The sequence below is a fragment of the Brassica napus genome, chromosome C1 (genome assembly GCF_020379485.1).
Source record: "Brassica napus cultivar Da-Ae chromosome C1, Da-Ae, whole genome shotgun sequence".
Classification (NCBI taxonomy): Eukaryota; Viridiplantae; Streptophyta; class Magnoliopsida; order Brassicales; family Brassicaceae; genus Brassica; species Brassica napus.
The window spans coordinates 8,755,829-8,773,156 of NC_063444.1; the positions used below are offsets into that span (position 1 = coordinate 8,755,829).

The window sequence follows — 17,328 nt, forward strand, 5'->3', positions numbered from 1 at the left end:
GAAGGTTAAAAATGTAGTTAACTTCATTCGATTAATCAATAAAAAATAAAATTAAAAGAAAAAAGAAGAAAAGTTAATCCGTCACATTTATTATTCACACGGTTTGGGCTTCCAAGAAACTAGTAAAATCCTCGGTGGCTTGTAACAACCGTGGCGTGATTGAATGATTCGGAGACGTCGGATAAGATACCGGAGACGAAGTTGAGAACCGAACATGAAGTGGCGACTCCATAGATCTTCTCGATTTCGAGCCAGAAGTCTTCAAAACCCCTTTAATCTCTTTCTCCAAACTAGGTTCCTTGTGGAACACGAAAGCCGCCGAAACAGGATCGTCTTGATCGTTTCCACCTGGACCGCCTTTGATCAGTTCAGAAGGCAAGTCGAAGAAATGACCACCGAGATCGACACTGTCATCGTGAATCATAGCCGAAGAAGTCCACGAACCGCAGTCAAACTTCTCTAGCGAGGCTCGAGCTGAGAGCACCGTAGTGTCTCTCATAGAAGCAGTTCTTGCCATGGAATGAGTCGAAGTCATTGTCGTGGTTCTAGTGATTGAGGAATCACCTTTTCGGGATGATGGCCTAACCGGTTTACCTTTACCAAAACCGGGTAGGTATAGACACAACGCGCTGCATTTGAATCCGTCTTCGAACTTATTGATGCTTTTCGAGTTCGCCGTGCTGGTATTGCTTTTGTTAGACTCTGTCTTCGAGAAGAAAGAGTTGTTTCCGCTACTCTTGGTGTTAGAGGAAGAGAAGCCATTATCATCATCATGGTGTTGCGGATGGTTATGATTATAATGATGATGTCCAGTTCTTGATTTGCGTAGTAACATGTCGAAATCTAGGGATGGCGTGCATGCACGTCCTTCCCCGCAAGATTTGCTTCTTCCGAACGAAACGGCAGCGTTTTGAACGAGCATTAGGTCAAGAACTTGCTCCGTGGTTCTGTTCTTCCAACTCGAGTTGTGTCTAGGTGACGTGGATGCTGAGTTCGGGAGGCTGCAGCTTATAAACTTCGTCTTCGTTTGATTATCTCTCGGCCGTGAGGTTATCATGTCGAAGCTCTCGTTCCTCGATAAAAGCGATTTCGGGTCAACGGAGATCCGCCTCTCTGAATCGGACAGCATACTTGACTTCTTGATCAGAATCTTGGGCTCGTCTCCACGACCAAGAACCTCAAAGTCATGCCAATCCTCTTGACTACTATCGTCCCTGAAGCTACTATCGTCCCTGAAGCTACTATCGTCCCTGAAGCTGAGAACTTGCGTCGCCATTTTTGTTAATGATGATTAATTTGGCAAAGACAATAGTGGCAAAAGGCTAAAACAGATTGGTTTTAAATACGGAGCAGGATGGGCTGCACGTCGGTTGGTAATTAGTTTAGTCATGACTCGCACGTATAATATGATACTACACAAAGTGTTGTTGACTTCATCTTCTATAAAATTGTAAAATAATTGTCGTTGACATGAGACCATTCCCACGATGATGACAAGATCAAAAAGATAGATCTGCTTGCACGAACTACCTAGTTATACTAATATTATCAAGGTATTTGGAAGGTGGTTACTTGCATCAGTGAAGACCATAATAAGGAACGAAATCAGTAATATGATGAAAATCAGCTTAAGCTTTGACTGTTTATCTGATTTTTGGTGAGGCATTTTTGGCTATTATTAAAAAATTAAAGTCCAATACTCTTTTCTTATTTTGTCCCACATTGGAAGTTTAGAAAACCTTCTTCTATATAAGAAACTCCACCATCTTTTTTTTATTCATCAAGTCAAAGGTATTTCTTTGCGCGTGACGAGTTGTTGAATTATCCAACAACCAGTCACTAGTGAATTTTTTCGGTGGACTTTCCGTGTGAGCTTCCGGCGGGATTTCTTGGCGAGCTTCCGGTGGGATTTCTGGGGGAACTTCCAGTGGATTTTCTAGTAAGTTTGTCGCCACCATATTTCTAGTTATAGAAATCTATTTTAGAAAAGTTGCTATTTTAGAAAAGTTTCTATTTTAGGAGAAGTTTCATTTTAGAAAAGTTTTCATTTTAGGAAACTTATTTTCGGGGGTCCGCAGGACGGGTTGTCACAGATTTTTCTCAGTTGATTTTCAAAATCGCTAGTGTTTTCTTCACGGCTATATTTTCTTCCCATTGCAATTTTACATATGACATTGTTTGACATGTTAAGTAGTAAATCGCTTAGATTTACCGATAAAGAAGAAGAACTAGCTTTCTCAAGCTTCTGCATCACTGCGTTTATCTCTTCTTTTCTTACATTCTCAAAGGACTTCACCATTTGCTTGCCGAGGAGATGCACAGTGCATAAACTCTTCATTTAAGGCAGATTTGCAAACAATTTGTTAGCTAATTGAATAGTAAGTTAAAGCATCTTCGAAAAAGAAACTTTATAACATCAAATATATAGTTTTTTTGTTCTCCAAAAACGAATTTTAAAATTTAAAATTTAGGGTTTTAAGAAGTAATACTTCATATTTGAAGTTCCACTACTCAAAACTCCAAATTTGAAATTTCATTTTTATTTGCATTTTGGTCTTTATAATTAATTACACATCACATTTATGATTCTTAAGTATTTTTTTTATTTATCGTTTTAATCTTTAAGACTTTTGTATATCATAAATAATTCAAATTTATTTTTATAAATTCAAATTTTACACATAAAATTAAATCAAAAAATAAAATAAGATTTATAATAGTTTAAAACTAGAATTAGACAACAAGAATATTACAAAATAAATTTAATAAAAAAAACGTTTTAAAAAGATATATGAAAACATAATTATTATACAAATTTAAATATTACAACAACACTAATAGACTAGTAATTTGCTCCGGAACCTCTAAAATATTGTCCAAACAAATTTTGTGTAACCGATGATGGAGCATTATGGAAATATTTATGGAATAATGCGGTATTTTGCTTGTCGTTTGATATTTAATTATGTATTCTATTTATAATTTTATATTTTATTGTTAAATTTTATTAATTAATATTACTGTAATATTTTTATATATGTGCTAGTTATTCATAAAAGTTTAATGGATTTATATTAATTATGACAAATATAAAGATATAAAGATCATAGTGTAAATTACAAATAATTTTGAAGTTAAATTTCAAATTTTGATTTTGGAGAAGAACACCTTGAAATTTCAAATATAGTGTTTTGCAAATTTAAAATATAGAGTGTTTTTGGAGATGTGAAATTGCCACAAATACCACATTCATAGTACCACTTTTCATGTTTACACTAACCACTTTTACCTTCATTTTTAATGAAGGGTAAAAGACACTTACATCCCTAGGGTTAACTAATCTAGACTTATGGTTTAGAGTTGAGGGGTGGGATAGGGTTTTTGGAATGTGAAATTTAGGATTCTAATAAATATATAAATACTTAAAGAAATATATAAATTTTTAAAAAAAAATAGTTTCAAACATAATTTTTCGATTTTCAAAAAGAAATTTTGAAAATAAAAAGAAAAAAAAAATTTGAAAAAAAAATTCAAAAAACAAATTACAAAAAAGTTCAAATTTGAAAAGTATAATTCGAAAACATAAATTTTATTTTAGTTTTTTTTATTTATTTAAATAATAATTTATTATATATATAGAAAACAATAGTATAAGAGTCTTTTGCCACTTAATGAAGAATATATTTTTGAAAGTCCTTTTAATAGTGATAAAGATGAAAAATGGTACCATGAAAGTGGGAAATATGAAATTACCCATTTGGAGATGCGCTGGTGTGACTGGTGACCATGTGAGGAACATTAGGAACAAATAAAAAGGGAATGAAAAGGAATAAAATTAAAGGAATGAGTGAAAATGATTGTTCCTCAGTTTTCTCTTTGCTTCGGGTCAACTGCCTATCTGTTACTTGGGACTCCCCCTGCTTACAAAGCGTATGACGGTCGATGACTATCTTCCTTTAGTGGAGAAAATCAGAAAGCGCATGAGCTCTTGGACAGGAAGATTTCTGTCACACGCAGGCCGGTTGCAACTCATCAACTCAGTTATTACCAGCCTTGCAAATTTCTGGCTCCAAGCTTTTAAGTTACCAGGAAGTTGTCTCAAGGAAATCGAAAGGTTGTGCTCTGCTTTTCTCTGGTCTGGCCCTGACCTGAAGACTAGCAAAGCAAAAGTAAGCTGGAAGGATGTTTGTTTGCCAAAGGAAGAGGGAGATTTAGGAGTTCGACCACTGAAAGAAACCAACACAGTCTTGAGCTTGAAATTGATATGGAGGATCACATCAGCAAAGGAATCTCTTTGGGTTAAATGGATCAAATGTTACCTGATCAGAAAGGGGTCATTTTGGTCAGTAAAGGGTACTACAAACGTTGGGTCTTGGATCTGGAGAAAATTACTAAAGTTGAGAGACCTAGCAAAGCAGTTCTTCAAGATGGAAGTTCATAGTGGAACAGATACATCCTTTTGGCACGATAACTGGTCCAGAATTGGTTGCCTCAAGGAAGTACTAGGAGACAGAGGAACCATCGATCTAGGTATATCCTACAATGAGCCTATGGCTGATGTTTTGAGAAGACATCGAAGAAGAAGACATAGGGTGACCATCCTAAATGAGATTGAGAACGAGATAGCTTTGCTTCGACTTAAAAACGGCCAAGATAAAGAAGAAGATATCCCGCCTTAGAAACAAAAAGAAGGGAAGTTTGTTAGTAGTTTCTCAACGAAGAGGACTTGGTTGCAGTTGAGACATCACCATCAACCTTGTTTATGGAGCAAAGGAGTATGGTTCCCACAGTCAACACCTAAGTTCTCCTTCCTCCTCTGGGTTGCTATTCAGAATCGGCTACAAACCTGCGATTGAATGCATAAGTGGAACAATGCAGTTGATCAGACTTGTGTATTGTGCAACGAAGATGATGAAACTCGTCAACACCTCTTCTTCAGTTGTCGGTATACAAAGCAGATATGGAAGGCTCTTGTAGGGGGGATTTTGCAAGCGTCTTTCACCACAGATTGGAATGAGATCATCGAAATGATCACAAACCCAACGCTTACCCCCACAATGACCTTTCTCCTCAGATACACCTTCTAAGCTACGGTCCACTCGGTTTGGAGAGAACGCATGCTCGCAGACATGGTGAACAGTCGAAGTAGACGGGCTGTCTTATTAAATTCGTGGATAAGACAGTCAGACTCAGACTATTATCAGTCAAAGGGTTGGGGCATCAGTATCTGGAAGAGGGTCTGGCTGCTTGGTTTGGGTCTCGTCAAGAGCACTCCTAAACACAGAATCAGAAACCTCATGGTCTCCCATAGTCAATTTTTTTATTTTTTAAACACAAAGCTGAAACACTTGATGTACAAAGTTTTTGATTGAATAAAATTTTACACTCATTCAAAAAAAAGAGAATGATTGTTCCTCTTCAAAAATAATGAGGAATAATTTTGCTTTGTTATTCTCTACAAAAAAAAAGGAATGATGAGGAACAGAAAGAAATATTAATTCTTTATAAATGGAGTATTTTTATGGAAACCATGAAGAATTGAATGTTCCTTCTCATTTTCTTTGGTCACCAACTAAAACAAATAAAATTTATATTAGCCTGAAGTGTGAATATTTACATACATATTGACTAACCTACATTATTATGATAAACCAATCCATATCGCAAGTTTTTTTGTTCGTGAAATAATCAATTTAGCTGTAGGAGATCAGAAGATCAGGACAATAATATATATTTAGGTAGTAATATGCTCTCTATGTTAGTTACAAAAAAAAAAAAAAAAAAAATTGCTCTGTGTAGGATAAAGTATATATACTAATTATTATGTAATATTTGATATAAAATTTATACGATAAGCTTTTATAATGATGAAATAAAAAATAGTAGAAAACCAAAATGGGTGAAGGAAGGAGCATACGAGGGAGGTGTAACCAGAGCCGGGCTTGTAGGCCATGTTCGTTTACGTGTCGCGCGACCTGCGACCTGCGACTAAGATTACGTTCGTTTACGTGTCGCGCGACTTGCGACCTGCGACTAAACCTGCGACCTGCGACTAAAACTATGTTCGTTTACGTGTCGCGCGACCTGCGATATGCGACATGCGACCAGTCGCGCGATCAAATTTTTTTTAATTTTTAGTCGCTGTTTTTCGGACGACTTAAATGGGAACCCGCGACTGGTCGCGAGATCAGTCGCGCAACATCAAAACGAACAACAACCTGCGACTTGCGACTTGCGACCAATCACAGGTCGCATGTTACGCGACAGCAAAATGAACAACAACCTGCAACCTGCGACCTGCGATCAGTCGCAGGTCGCATGTCGCATGTCGCGCGACATGTAAACGAACACGGCCTAGGTATGCTTTCGAAATATTTGAATGGGCTCCATTTGGTGGGGCCTCCTTTAAAAAAAATTATTTGTGTATATAGATGTATTTATATTATTAAATAGTGTTAAATATATAAAGTAAAAAAATAGTTTATATAATAATAAAATTGTTTATGTATTCTATGTTATATGATACGTACAAGTTTAGTAATATAATTAAAATAAATATATAAAGTTTGAAGTTTACTAACATAATATATATATATATATATATATATATATATATATATTTTAAAGAAATTTATATTAATTTTTACTAAAAATCACTAAAAATATTTTTAATTTTAAGTTAAAAAAATTTCGAATAGGGCTCCCACACCTCTAGGACAGGCTCTGGGTGTATCTACTTTATAAAAATTCTGGTCTTTGTCTTTTAACATTTACAAATCTTCTCAATATCTATAATAAATAAGTAAAATCATACCTTCATATGTTTCCAATACTCACCTTAAGAGGAAAATGCCACATCTCGTCCGCCGTTCATAATTATATCCACCGCCTTTGGTTTGGGGCGGTTGGCAAACTTAAGGTCGTGCGTTTTCATGACGTCATGAGCGACGTCGGCTGATGAGACCACCAGAACAGGGACACGGCCAAAGTGAAGGAGCATGAGCGGCCCGTAGCGGAGGCTGAGTCTATGGAAAGCGCGGTGAGGATGGAGACTGAGCTGGTGAAGGTTTCCTATCACTGGAAGCCGCCATGGAGACGGTGGTGGGTTAAGTTCGGAAATAGTGGTGGTTCGTTTGAATAGTGACTTTAGGAAGAGAAATGCTAAGAGAGTTGTCAAGGACAAAGAGATTAATATCATCAATTCCATTTCGACTCACCACAAAACGTTGGTTCATACAACAGTGTGTTTAATTAGTAATAATGGTTCTCGTCTTCCATGCACTATGTGCTTTATAACAGTGATAATGAGCCGGGTAGGGTTGGGCAAGGATCAGATATCCGAAAATTATGTAAATATTTGCGGATATTTGCGAATACATACGGATATATCCTTTCGTTTTAATTAATTAATACAAATAATCTAGAAAAAATCCGAGATAAATTTGTTCTTTAAAACATTTTTACATAATATATAAAATAAAAATAAAAAAACAGTGAAATTATATGTTTGTAAATTTTAAAATTAGTAATAAAAACACAAACTTAAGAAAAAGTTATAGATATCAGAAAAAGTTATTTGTTTATTTCAATATTTTTATAATTAATAATGTGAATAAATTTTATTAAATCATACGTTAAAATAATAATTATATAAACTCATACATTTAATCAATATATATATATATATATATTTATATAGCTGTCCAAGTGGAGCGGATGTCCAGTTCTTAAAATTTAGTATTTGTGATTTGTTTTGTTTTCAATGGATATTCATTTTTACTATTTGTTTTGCTCCGAAACTTTACGGATGTCCAGATTTTTATGATCGAATCAAAGTAAATAAATGATCGAATCAAAATTAACGGATAAAATGTCAAGCCCTGGAATAGAATCACATGATTCACAAGAGCTTTATGGCATATAATAATAATGTCCTCAAAAAAGGAAAAGGATGATGTAATGTAAACGACTTAAAAATAATAAACTAATAAGAACCAAAAGACAAAAGTCACACTGTTTCACAAAAAAAGAAAAACAAATGTCACACTTTTGCACAAAAAAAGACAAAGGTCACGGTGTTGCCAAAAAAAAAGACGAGCGGAGCAATCAATGAAGGAACCTTTGCTTTGAAAATGATTGTTCTAAAATGGTTATTTCTTACAATTTCTCCTTGTGATGCAGCGGAACCATGGCAACTAGGATCTCAAGACGCAGCTACAAAGTTCACACTCATTAGCAGTGTTTCCAATCAACGTCTTTACAGACGAATCAGATCAAGATAAAGAGAAACAATATAGTCCTTTATTTTGCCTTCAGGGTGTGTTAAGCCTTCACCATAGCCATAGGCAACATTCGCCATGCGTGCACAATTGATGGCTTGCTTGAGAACTCTCCTTGGCACATCTTTTGTCGTCAACAACTCTCCGTTCACTATTTTGTCATTGTGAACACGCATTTTATGAAGCTCCTTATAAGCTTCGGCTTTTGTAACTCCATATTGCTTCATATAACAGTTGATCCCATTTGGTACATATCCTCTACTCATGTCATCCTAATCAACCCACATCTTTTTTTATTAAATATACACAGACTTTTGAAATTTATCCATTTGACCTCCAAATTACATTTATAGAACGAATATTTTCGTTGTACCTCGAAACCGGTCATGTCATTCATCAGACGTCCGTTTATAGATATTGCTTGGATGAGTTTTGGTCTTGATTTGAGCCACTCATAAGCTTCCTTCATAGCAATATGACCCATGCCCATAAAAGTGCCTGCCATACTCGCGTACCACGAGACCTCCAGCTCACCGACCACCATATAATCCTCAAAGCTAGGCACGTGAGCGATTTGCGCCCATTTGGCAAGGTCAAGATTGGCTTTCACGAGTATTTTGAACTGATGGTTCAAAAGTATGTAAACTCGTTAAATTACGAACCTTCATGCATGGTTTATGAGTTTCACCTCAAGAATTCCACAAAGTATCACTTTGATGTATATAAGAAATTTAATATTGAAAAGGATTGAAGATAAATAGTAATTATTCGCCGAGAAGTGTTAGGAATCTCACATTTGAGATAAGATGGGACCTTGAATAATCAAGTATCTAGTAACCATGTGTTTATGTAACAGCTAACAAGTTAACATCCATGATCATATTATATGATTATAAGGACCCTAATTTTATATGTAGGTACATGTTAAAAATGCTTTGATATACATGTAAACTAAGAGTTTTGATTAGTTACCTCTTCTACTGTACTTTTCACGATGTAAGATCTTCCTTCTGACCCCACTTCTCTTTCGAAATCTTTGAATACGTCCAGTATAAATTTAAATACGAATTTCAAATAATCTGGTTGTTTATCCATGTCTTTATCAGGAGCCCACCTTGTGCATCATCACAATGATCATTCTTATTCTCAACGACGTCATCATTATAACTGTTAATCACGCGGAATTTTAAAATGTAGCGTACCTTTCTAGACTTTTGGCGAGGCTTTCAGATTCCGACATAGAGGCATATCTATCGAAAGTGTCGTCAATAATGATTTCGGCCGTGACGAACTTAGTCAACATAATCCTCGCACTTGAGAAATGCGGCTCAAAATACATCGATATAACAAAAAAATGTAACTCCACCACTCTGTCTCTGAAATAAGGTGGCAACTTAGATGCAAAGTCGAGCTCCTTGTACCATCTTGCAATCAGACAAAGAGACACACATGTATTTAAATGTGATAAATGATGAAAACATGGGTATATTCTTCAAGGGTTCTATTTCAAACCATATATAAATACTAGTTGCTGAGGAAATTATATACTTTGTAACCATTTTGAGCTCCTTAAGGTAAATAAGTTGTAGTAACTTGAAATTGAGCTTTGAAAACTTGAGTAATGTCTCATCATGGTCTTTTTCTTGTTCGTAGAAGGAGATATATTCCATTGCGACTAATATCTCCATGTTCCAATGTTGAGATAGACCAAGAGCATTCTGTTTAAGCCTTGAGAGATGAGAGCTTGATCGTCCAGCTAACGAATCCATATGTTTCGTTGTGAAGCTCAACGCTTCGTCCATTATATAATCTCTTGTCGTCCTCAAATGAGCGGCTTCATACAAGCTCAACATGCCTTTAGCATCCTTTGTTAAGGAGTCCATAAACTTTCCATCATCCCCTTTGAACCTCTTGAACGCATCTATATACATTAGAGATTGTAAGATCTTGTTATACATTTCGCTCGATCAAGAAATGAACATGTTACTGATGTTAGTTGTATCAAATTTAAGATAAGCATAAATAACTTACCAGCCGACATGTTGTAACCATATGTTCTGAAAACCCAAAAGAAGATAGAGATTGTGTAAAGGTCATGCTCATTTGCTATCGTATCATCAATATTCTGAAAGGCGTGTGCCAAGGTCTTTTCGATCTCATTCTCAAAATGATATGCAATACCAAGACTGATCATCAAATATATCAGAAGTATTTTCCTCTTCGTGTAGTCATGACCTTCCGCATGGTAAGAGAACATGAGCATGTCTCAGATATTGGGCTTGATTGCTTCGAGTTCGCTTGCAAGGACATCTAGTTCCTAAAAGAAGCTACGGAAGTCAGTTGTCTGTTTTGTTGGTGTACGTTAAGTGGTAACACTATAACAAACAACACTAGTATCATGATCAAATTTGTTGCCATTGTGATAGAGATGCGGAAGCAAAGTAACGAAATCAAACTCAAACTCTCCAGGAGAATTCGAATTCAAGCTCGGATCTTGAGTTCAACGAAGCAGTCGTCGAAATCAACAGGTTAAGAGTTCTCCTCTTCAAGCGATAAGCTCAATTGCCAAAAGCAGTTTATTAAATCTAACGTGAAAATAATACAAGGGTGTCGATTGGGTATATATAATCCCAAAGATAATATTCCTAAGCGATATCTAAAAAGGTTATAATTATCCTTTACAAAATAAAATCAAAACTAAAAGATAAACATGACTTAACTTGCAACGCAAGTTAATCAGCAACGGCTAGTGTCTCTTTCGAAATCCATAGATGCACTGCATCAGGTCCCTCCCGGTGAGGAAAGCTTCGTCTCTGAAGCTAACGGGTCGTTATCGCCGTGGAAACGCGAGAGATGCTTCACGTTGAAGACGTCGGCAGTGCGGATGTGTGGGGGAAGCCGCACACGGTAAGCATTCGGGTTGATACACTCCACCACCTCGACAGGTCCAATTTTTCGAGAGCGTAACTTATTATACTCGTGTAAGGGCAGTCTCTCCTTCGTGAGATAGACCCACACCTGGTCGCCAACTTTGAAAATAACCTCACGGCGCTTAGAATCTGCAGCGGCTTTATACTTAGCGACAGAATGCTCGAGCTTGTCCCTAGCCCTTTGATGTACCGCTTCAAGCTCAATCACAAAGTCCACTGCTTCTCCATGCAAACGTGTCCTGTCTGGTGCAACAGATAAGTCGAGAGGACAGCGCGGAATCATGCCATAAACAACCTTAAAAGGTGAGAATCCAGAACTTCGATTAACCGCATGATTGTGGGCAAACTCTGCCTTACACAGCTTGGTGTCCCAGCTCTTGATGTTGTCACCCACAAGGCATCTGAGAAGGTAGCCAAGAGCTCGATTTGTCACTTCAGTCTGCCCATCCGTCTGAGGATGATAGGCTGTACTCATATCAAGACTAGTACCAAGAAGTTTCCAAAGTGACCGCCAAAAATGACTGAGAAAACGCGTATCGCGATCAGATACAATGGAGGAAGGCAACCCGTGAAGCCTCTAAATCTCACGAAAAAATAATGTTGCCACACTCACAGCATCAGTGGTCTTCTTACAGGGAAGAAAATGGGCCATTTTCGAAAAACGATCCACCACTACAAAGATCGAATCAAATCCCCGCTGAGTTCGCGGTAATCCTAGGACGAAGTCCATACTGACGTCAGTCCAAGGCTGAGTGGGAATCGGTAATGGCAGGTACAGACCTGCATTTGTCGCTTTACCTTTGGCCTGTTGACATATGCGGCAGCGTGCAACAAAATGCTCTACATCCTTTCGAAGAATGGGCCAGAAATAAGATTGTGTTACTAGTTGTAACGTACGGTCTCTTCCGACGTGACCCTCATTGTGCAGCTCACTAATGATATGTAACCGCAGGCTACAATCAGGTACACAAATACACAAGTCTTTGAATAAGAATCCATCGTCCAGAGTGTATGTCGACGAGAGACCCAACTTAACATCGTCAAGTATACGAGCAAAGAATGGATCCGTTTCGTACAGGTCAGCGAACGTTGAGAAGCCTGCCACCGTGGTATGCATCGTAGTGACAAGCGTGTGACGACGACTAAGGGCGTCTGCCACACGATTGAATTTTCCCGGCTGATGACAAATGGAAAATGTGAACTGCTGGAGATATGCAATCCAAGAAGCATGGCGCGACGAAACCTTCGCTTGACTGTCTAAGTGCCGTAATGCGTCATGGTCAGTATACAAGATGAACTCTCTATGCACGAGGTAGTGGCGCCAGTGCTTAATCGACTGGACGATGGCGTAAAACTCGACGTCATAAGTACTGTATCTACCACGCGCACCAGCAAGCTTTTCGCTATAGTAAGCGATAGGGCGTCCCTTTTGGCTCAACACTGCTCCAATGCCGAGTTTGGATGCATCACAGTGCAGCTCGAAAGTAGTCTCAAAGTCGGGTAGGATCAGGATTGGCGCTGTCGTGAGCTTCTCTTTGATCAGTTCGAAGGCGTTAGTCGCCTCTGGTGTCCAATGTAATGCTCCTTCGCGCATACAACTGGTTATCGGGGCCATGATCGTACTGAAGTGACTCACGAATCGGCGGTAGAAAGAAGCTAAGCCATGGAAGCTACGTACTTCCGACACAGTCTTAGGAATCGGCCATGACTTTACTGCCTCGACTTTGGAGAGATCGACAGAGAGACCCTGAGAAGAGACCACATAACCCAAGAAAAGGACCTCGCTGACTCCAAATTCGCATTTCTGGCGCGCTGCAAAGAACTTCTCCCTACGCAGAACACTCAAAATCTGGCGCAGATGGGAGATGTGATCTGAAACTGAAGCACTGAAGATGAGGATGTCATCAAAATATACGACAACAAATTTGCCTATGAAAGGCCGCAAGGCTTGATTCATTATGCGCATGAAAGTACTCGGGGCATTGGACAACCCAAATGGCATGACTAGCCACTCAAACAACCCTTCTCTAGTTTTGAATGCTGTCTTCCACTCATCGCCCGGTCGAATCCTGATCTGATGATAACCACTTTTTAAATCAATTTTGGAGAAGATGGTTGCGGCCCCAATCTGATCCAAAAGGTCGTCCAGGCGTGGGATGGGAAACCGGTACCTGACTGTAATCTTATTAATGGCGCGACTGTCCACGCACATACGCCATGTTCCATCCTTTTTAGGGATGAGGAGAGCTGGCACAGCACAGGGACTAAGGCTTTCGTGCACATAACCTTTCTGCAGCAGATCTTCTACCTGTCTGCGCAGCTCTTCATGCTCGCTCGGGCTCATCCTATAGTGAGGCCTGTTCGGAAGGGTAGCGCCAGGGACAAGGTCTATATGATGTTGTATGTCTCGCAAGGGCGGCAAGCCAGTCGGCAATTCTGCAGGGAACACATCAGCGAATTCAGCGAGAAGGGGAGTTAACGCCGCTGACGGACTGCCCTCAAGAAGCCGTGTCGAAGAGGCTGGAAAAACAGCAAATGCGACTCCTTCCTGTTGTAACTCAGAGAGAAAGGCTGAGTAAGAGCAAAGCAGGGTTGAAGCCTGATTGTGATGAGTGAGTTGAGGCGGTGGCGAAGGAGGCGCTGGTAAGGCTACATCGCGAGATGGAAGCAGGACAATCTGATGCGTCTCCCACAAGAAGCTGTAAGTGTTCTGGAAACCATCATGAATGATCCTCCTGTCGAATTCCCATGGTCGTCCCAATAAGAGATGGCTAATATCCATAGGAGCAATATCACAGTAGGTTCGATCCCGATAAAATTCTCCAATGGAGAAAGGAACCAGGGCACGATGCGTGATGCGAATGTTGACTCTCTCATCTAACCAACCCAGTGTGTAGGGTGCTGGATGTGGCTCTCGTACCAGACCCAACATGTCAACCGCATCATCAGAAATGACGTTACGGCAACTGCCTGAGTCGATAGCATATATACACATCTGTCCTTTGATTACGCAGGTCGATCGGAAGATATTTGTCCTTAGCCACATAGTATCCTGTCGGCGCGGAGCAGTACACGAACGTCGCACTACAAGTAGTTTTGCTGCGGTTCCTGGCAAGGGCAATGTCACGTCTTCTTCCTTATCGTCCTCTTCGTATGAATCATAGACAGGACAGTCATCATCTTTAGAGTCATCAGCGATCAATCCGCGTCGTTGTTGATGAGGACATTGCGCTTGACGATGTCCTTGTTCTCCACACGAGAAACACTTGACTGCAGGAATGCGACCTGATCGTCTTAGCTGCTCTTCGTCTTGTGTTGTCAGTTGTTTTGTTGCAGCAGTACCACTATCGTTTTCCTTGTTTTGTGCAGTAGATGAACTCGGCTCCGTTGCGCGCGTTCGTGATGAAGAAGAATTCCAATTTGTCGCAGTAGAGCGAGTCTGTTGCTCAAACGAGGCTGCACGTCTGTGAGCTTCGGCAATAGTGGTGGGATCAAACTGCGCCAAGGAGTTTTGTAACTGAGATCGTAGTCCCCCGATGAATCTGGAGACAAGTTGATCTTCACTGTCGTATATCTCTGTACGAGTAAGTAACAGAGCAAACTCTTCGGCATACTCATCCACTGTGCGCGATCCCTGTTTCAGATTCTGCAACTTGTTGTAGGTCAGCCGATCATAATTGTGTGGAAGGAATGTCGCTCGCAGATGTTTCTTTAGTTTCTCCCAAGTCTGGATTGAAGAGCGACCAGTACGCGCTCTTGTTGTCTTAAGTTGTTTCCACCACGAGGCGGCATGACCCCTGAACCTCATGGCCACCAGTGGAACGCGACGTTCTTCTGGCACTTGTTTGAAGTCCAGAATCTCCTCCACCGAAACCATCCAATCTAACAGAACATCCCCTCGACCTCCACCGTGAAACTCCGGTATCTCGACCTTAAAGGAGTACTCCCAGCGAGACTCCAAATTTTCTCCACGAGGGAAACGATGACCGCGATGGTCTATGTTTTCAAGATCCCCTTGATGAAGACGATTGGCAAAAGGGTTATGAATCCCGTCTGCGTCGCGTTCGTCCAATCTCGGATTGTGAACAGGAAGACGATTCACCAGTGTTTCGCCTAACTCCAGTATAGATTGCTGAAGTGTTCTCTGTAGATCTTCATGCATTGCTAACAAAGCTTGACAAAATTCCGTCCAATCAGCAGGTGCTGCATCCTTGGGTAAATCGACTTTCTTTGGTGGCATGATTGCAAGAGAAGACAAACCCAGAACGTTCCAAGTCTGATACCAACTGATAGAGATGCGGAAGCAAAGTAACGAAATCAAACTCAAACTCTCCAGGAGAATTCGAATTCAAGCTCGGATCTTGAGTTCAACGAAGCAGTCGCCGAAATCAACAGGTTAAGAGTTCTCCTCTTCAAGCGATAAGCTCAATTGCCAAAAGCAGTTTATTAAATCTAACGTGAAAATAATACAAGGGTGTCGATTGGGTATATATAATCCCAAAGATAATATTCCTAAGCGATATCTAAAAAGGTTATAATTATCCTTTACAAAATAAAATCAAAACTAAAAGATAAACATGACTTAACTTGCGTCAAGTTAATCAGCAACGGCTAGTGTCTCTTTCGAAATCCATAGATGCGCTGCATCACATTGTTTTCATCCAGTTTTGCAACAAAATAAATAGATCATACACTCTTTCTAATGTTTTATTTTTCACAGACACGTGTGTATATTCTTACGTAACCGCATATATATTGATAATAGTAAATAGACTCACAAATTCATCGACTGGGAAGTAGAGGAAGTAATCAGTCCATTGAGAGGGTTGCAACATTTTAAACTTGCGACCGCTTTCATGATCCAAATCAGTTTGAGATCCCATATTAGAGAGAGAGACAGAGACAGAGACAGAGACAGAAGTGGAAAGAGAGGAAGTCGTGAAAATTGTCTATTTATAGATGGTCAGCGCAATCAGAGCGTCGGTACACAAACGGATATTTGGGGCTTTTATATATACTAGATTTCTTTTCCGTGCTACGCGCGGATAATATCTAATAAATTTTAAATTTAATTTTTTTAAAAAAATATTTAAAGTTTAATTTACATTATTTTATACCAAAAATCATAAATATGGCTAAGAATTGGTTGATTTTAATTGTGATTTTTTGACAATATTAAATTGATTGATTTATTGCTCATAGTTAACAGATTTGTTTGATTGGTTTTCAGTTCATAGTAATATATAGTATTATATTTGGTGAGTGTATATATGTTGTGTTGTTCCAATATTTGAATTTTCATGTTAAAACAATACTATTCAAATTCATGACTTTTAATGATTAAATGTATGTTTTGTTGTTTTCTCTTGTATACGTACAAATTTTATTATTTTTTTATTAAAAGTTTTGTTTATTGATCATAGGCATATTAATATAAATTTTTTTATCTTGGAATTTTACAGCATTTGTTTTTGTATGCTGACATTATTTTCATATTTTTATTACCTAGTTATACAAATAATACGTACGTGTGTTTTTTAGAAAAAGTTTTGATCCCGCAAACTTGAGTAAAACTCTTCATCATGTCAGCTCATCCATGTTTTCCTATAATCTTAGATTCATTAGATGACTCGTTAGAACCCTTTACATATCCATAGATGATTTTGCCTATTAATTATATAAAAGAGATTACATTGGACTGAAAATGGTGACTGATAATAAACCAGCTAACATATATGTTTATTTGTGTACGTGCAAATCTTACCTAAAAAGTAAGGTGCAATTTTATTGGTTGTATACAAAATATGTCTTGAAATCGTAACAGAACTATCTTATCTATTAAAATCAAAACAAAAGAGTAAAGCTTCAATTCTTCAATACACACAACCTAATTACATATCTGATTGATGCCTTGAGCTAGATTCATACGAAGAAACACCATGTCATAAATCTGCGTAGAAGCTTGATTTGGTTTGACGGGGATTTGTCAGTGAACATAAGTCCAAGTGTAATTACTTGCTTAATTTTCCCCAACGTTCTCTCTTCAATCTTCATATTCTCATCAACTACTCTCTCTTTAAGTTATCCGACCATAAACTCTTATTTACTCAACATACCTC

General features: G+C 38.5%; 2 protein-coding genes across 2 annotated transcripts; both read right to left on the bottom strand.

The window, feature by feature from the left end:
- Positions 1-2,445, bottom strand: BNACNNG18720D. The gene has a single exon (XM_013814633.3). The coding sequence runs from the start codon at positions 1,274-1,276 to the stop codon at positions 95-97; it is 1,182 nt and encodes a 393-aa protein (XP_013670087.1). The 5' UTR covers positions 1,277-2,445; the 3' UTR covers positions 1-94.
- Positions 2,446-3,772: 1,327 nt separating this feature from the next.
- LOC106373506 (putative terpenoid synthase 7) lies at positions 3,773-11,125 on the bottom strand. Its single transcript, XM_022707470.2, has 6 exons — positions 10,311-11,125; positions 9,828-10,200; positions 9,482-9,703; positions 9,252-9,393; positions 8,653-8,901; positions 3,773-8,551 (listed from the first exon to the last, which is right to left on the bottom strand). Exons 1-6 carry the CDS (start codon positions 10,540-10,542, stop codon positions 8,258-8,260), a joined length of 1,512 nt encoding a protein of 503 aa, XP_022563191.1. The 5' UTR covers positions 10,543-11,125; the 3' UTR covers positions 3,773-8,257.
- Positions 11,126-17,328: the final 6,203 nt, after the last annotated feature.

What these genes read in the sequence shown, in the direction of transcription:
- LOC106373506 (XM_022707470.2), bottom strand. Translation starts at nt 10,542, where the DNA reads ATGCTCATGTTCTCTTACCATGCGGAAGGTCATGACTACACGAAGAGG. An exon ending in TGGTTACAACATGTCGGCTG is followed by an intron (nt 10,201 to 10,310) that starts GTAAGTTATTTA and finishes TAATGTATATAG; the next exon opens with ATGCGTTCAAGAGGTTCAAA. An exon ending in GAGCTCAAAATGGTTACAAA is followed by an intron (nt 9,704 to 9,827) that starts GTATATAATTTC and finishes TCTGATTGCAAG; the next exon opens with ATGGTACAAGGAGCTCGACT.
- BNACNNG18720D (XM_013814633.3), bottom strand. Translation starts at nt 1,276, where the DNA reads ATGGCGACGCAAGTTCTCAGCTTCAGGGACGATAGTAGCTTCAGGGAC.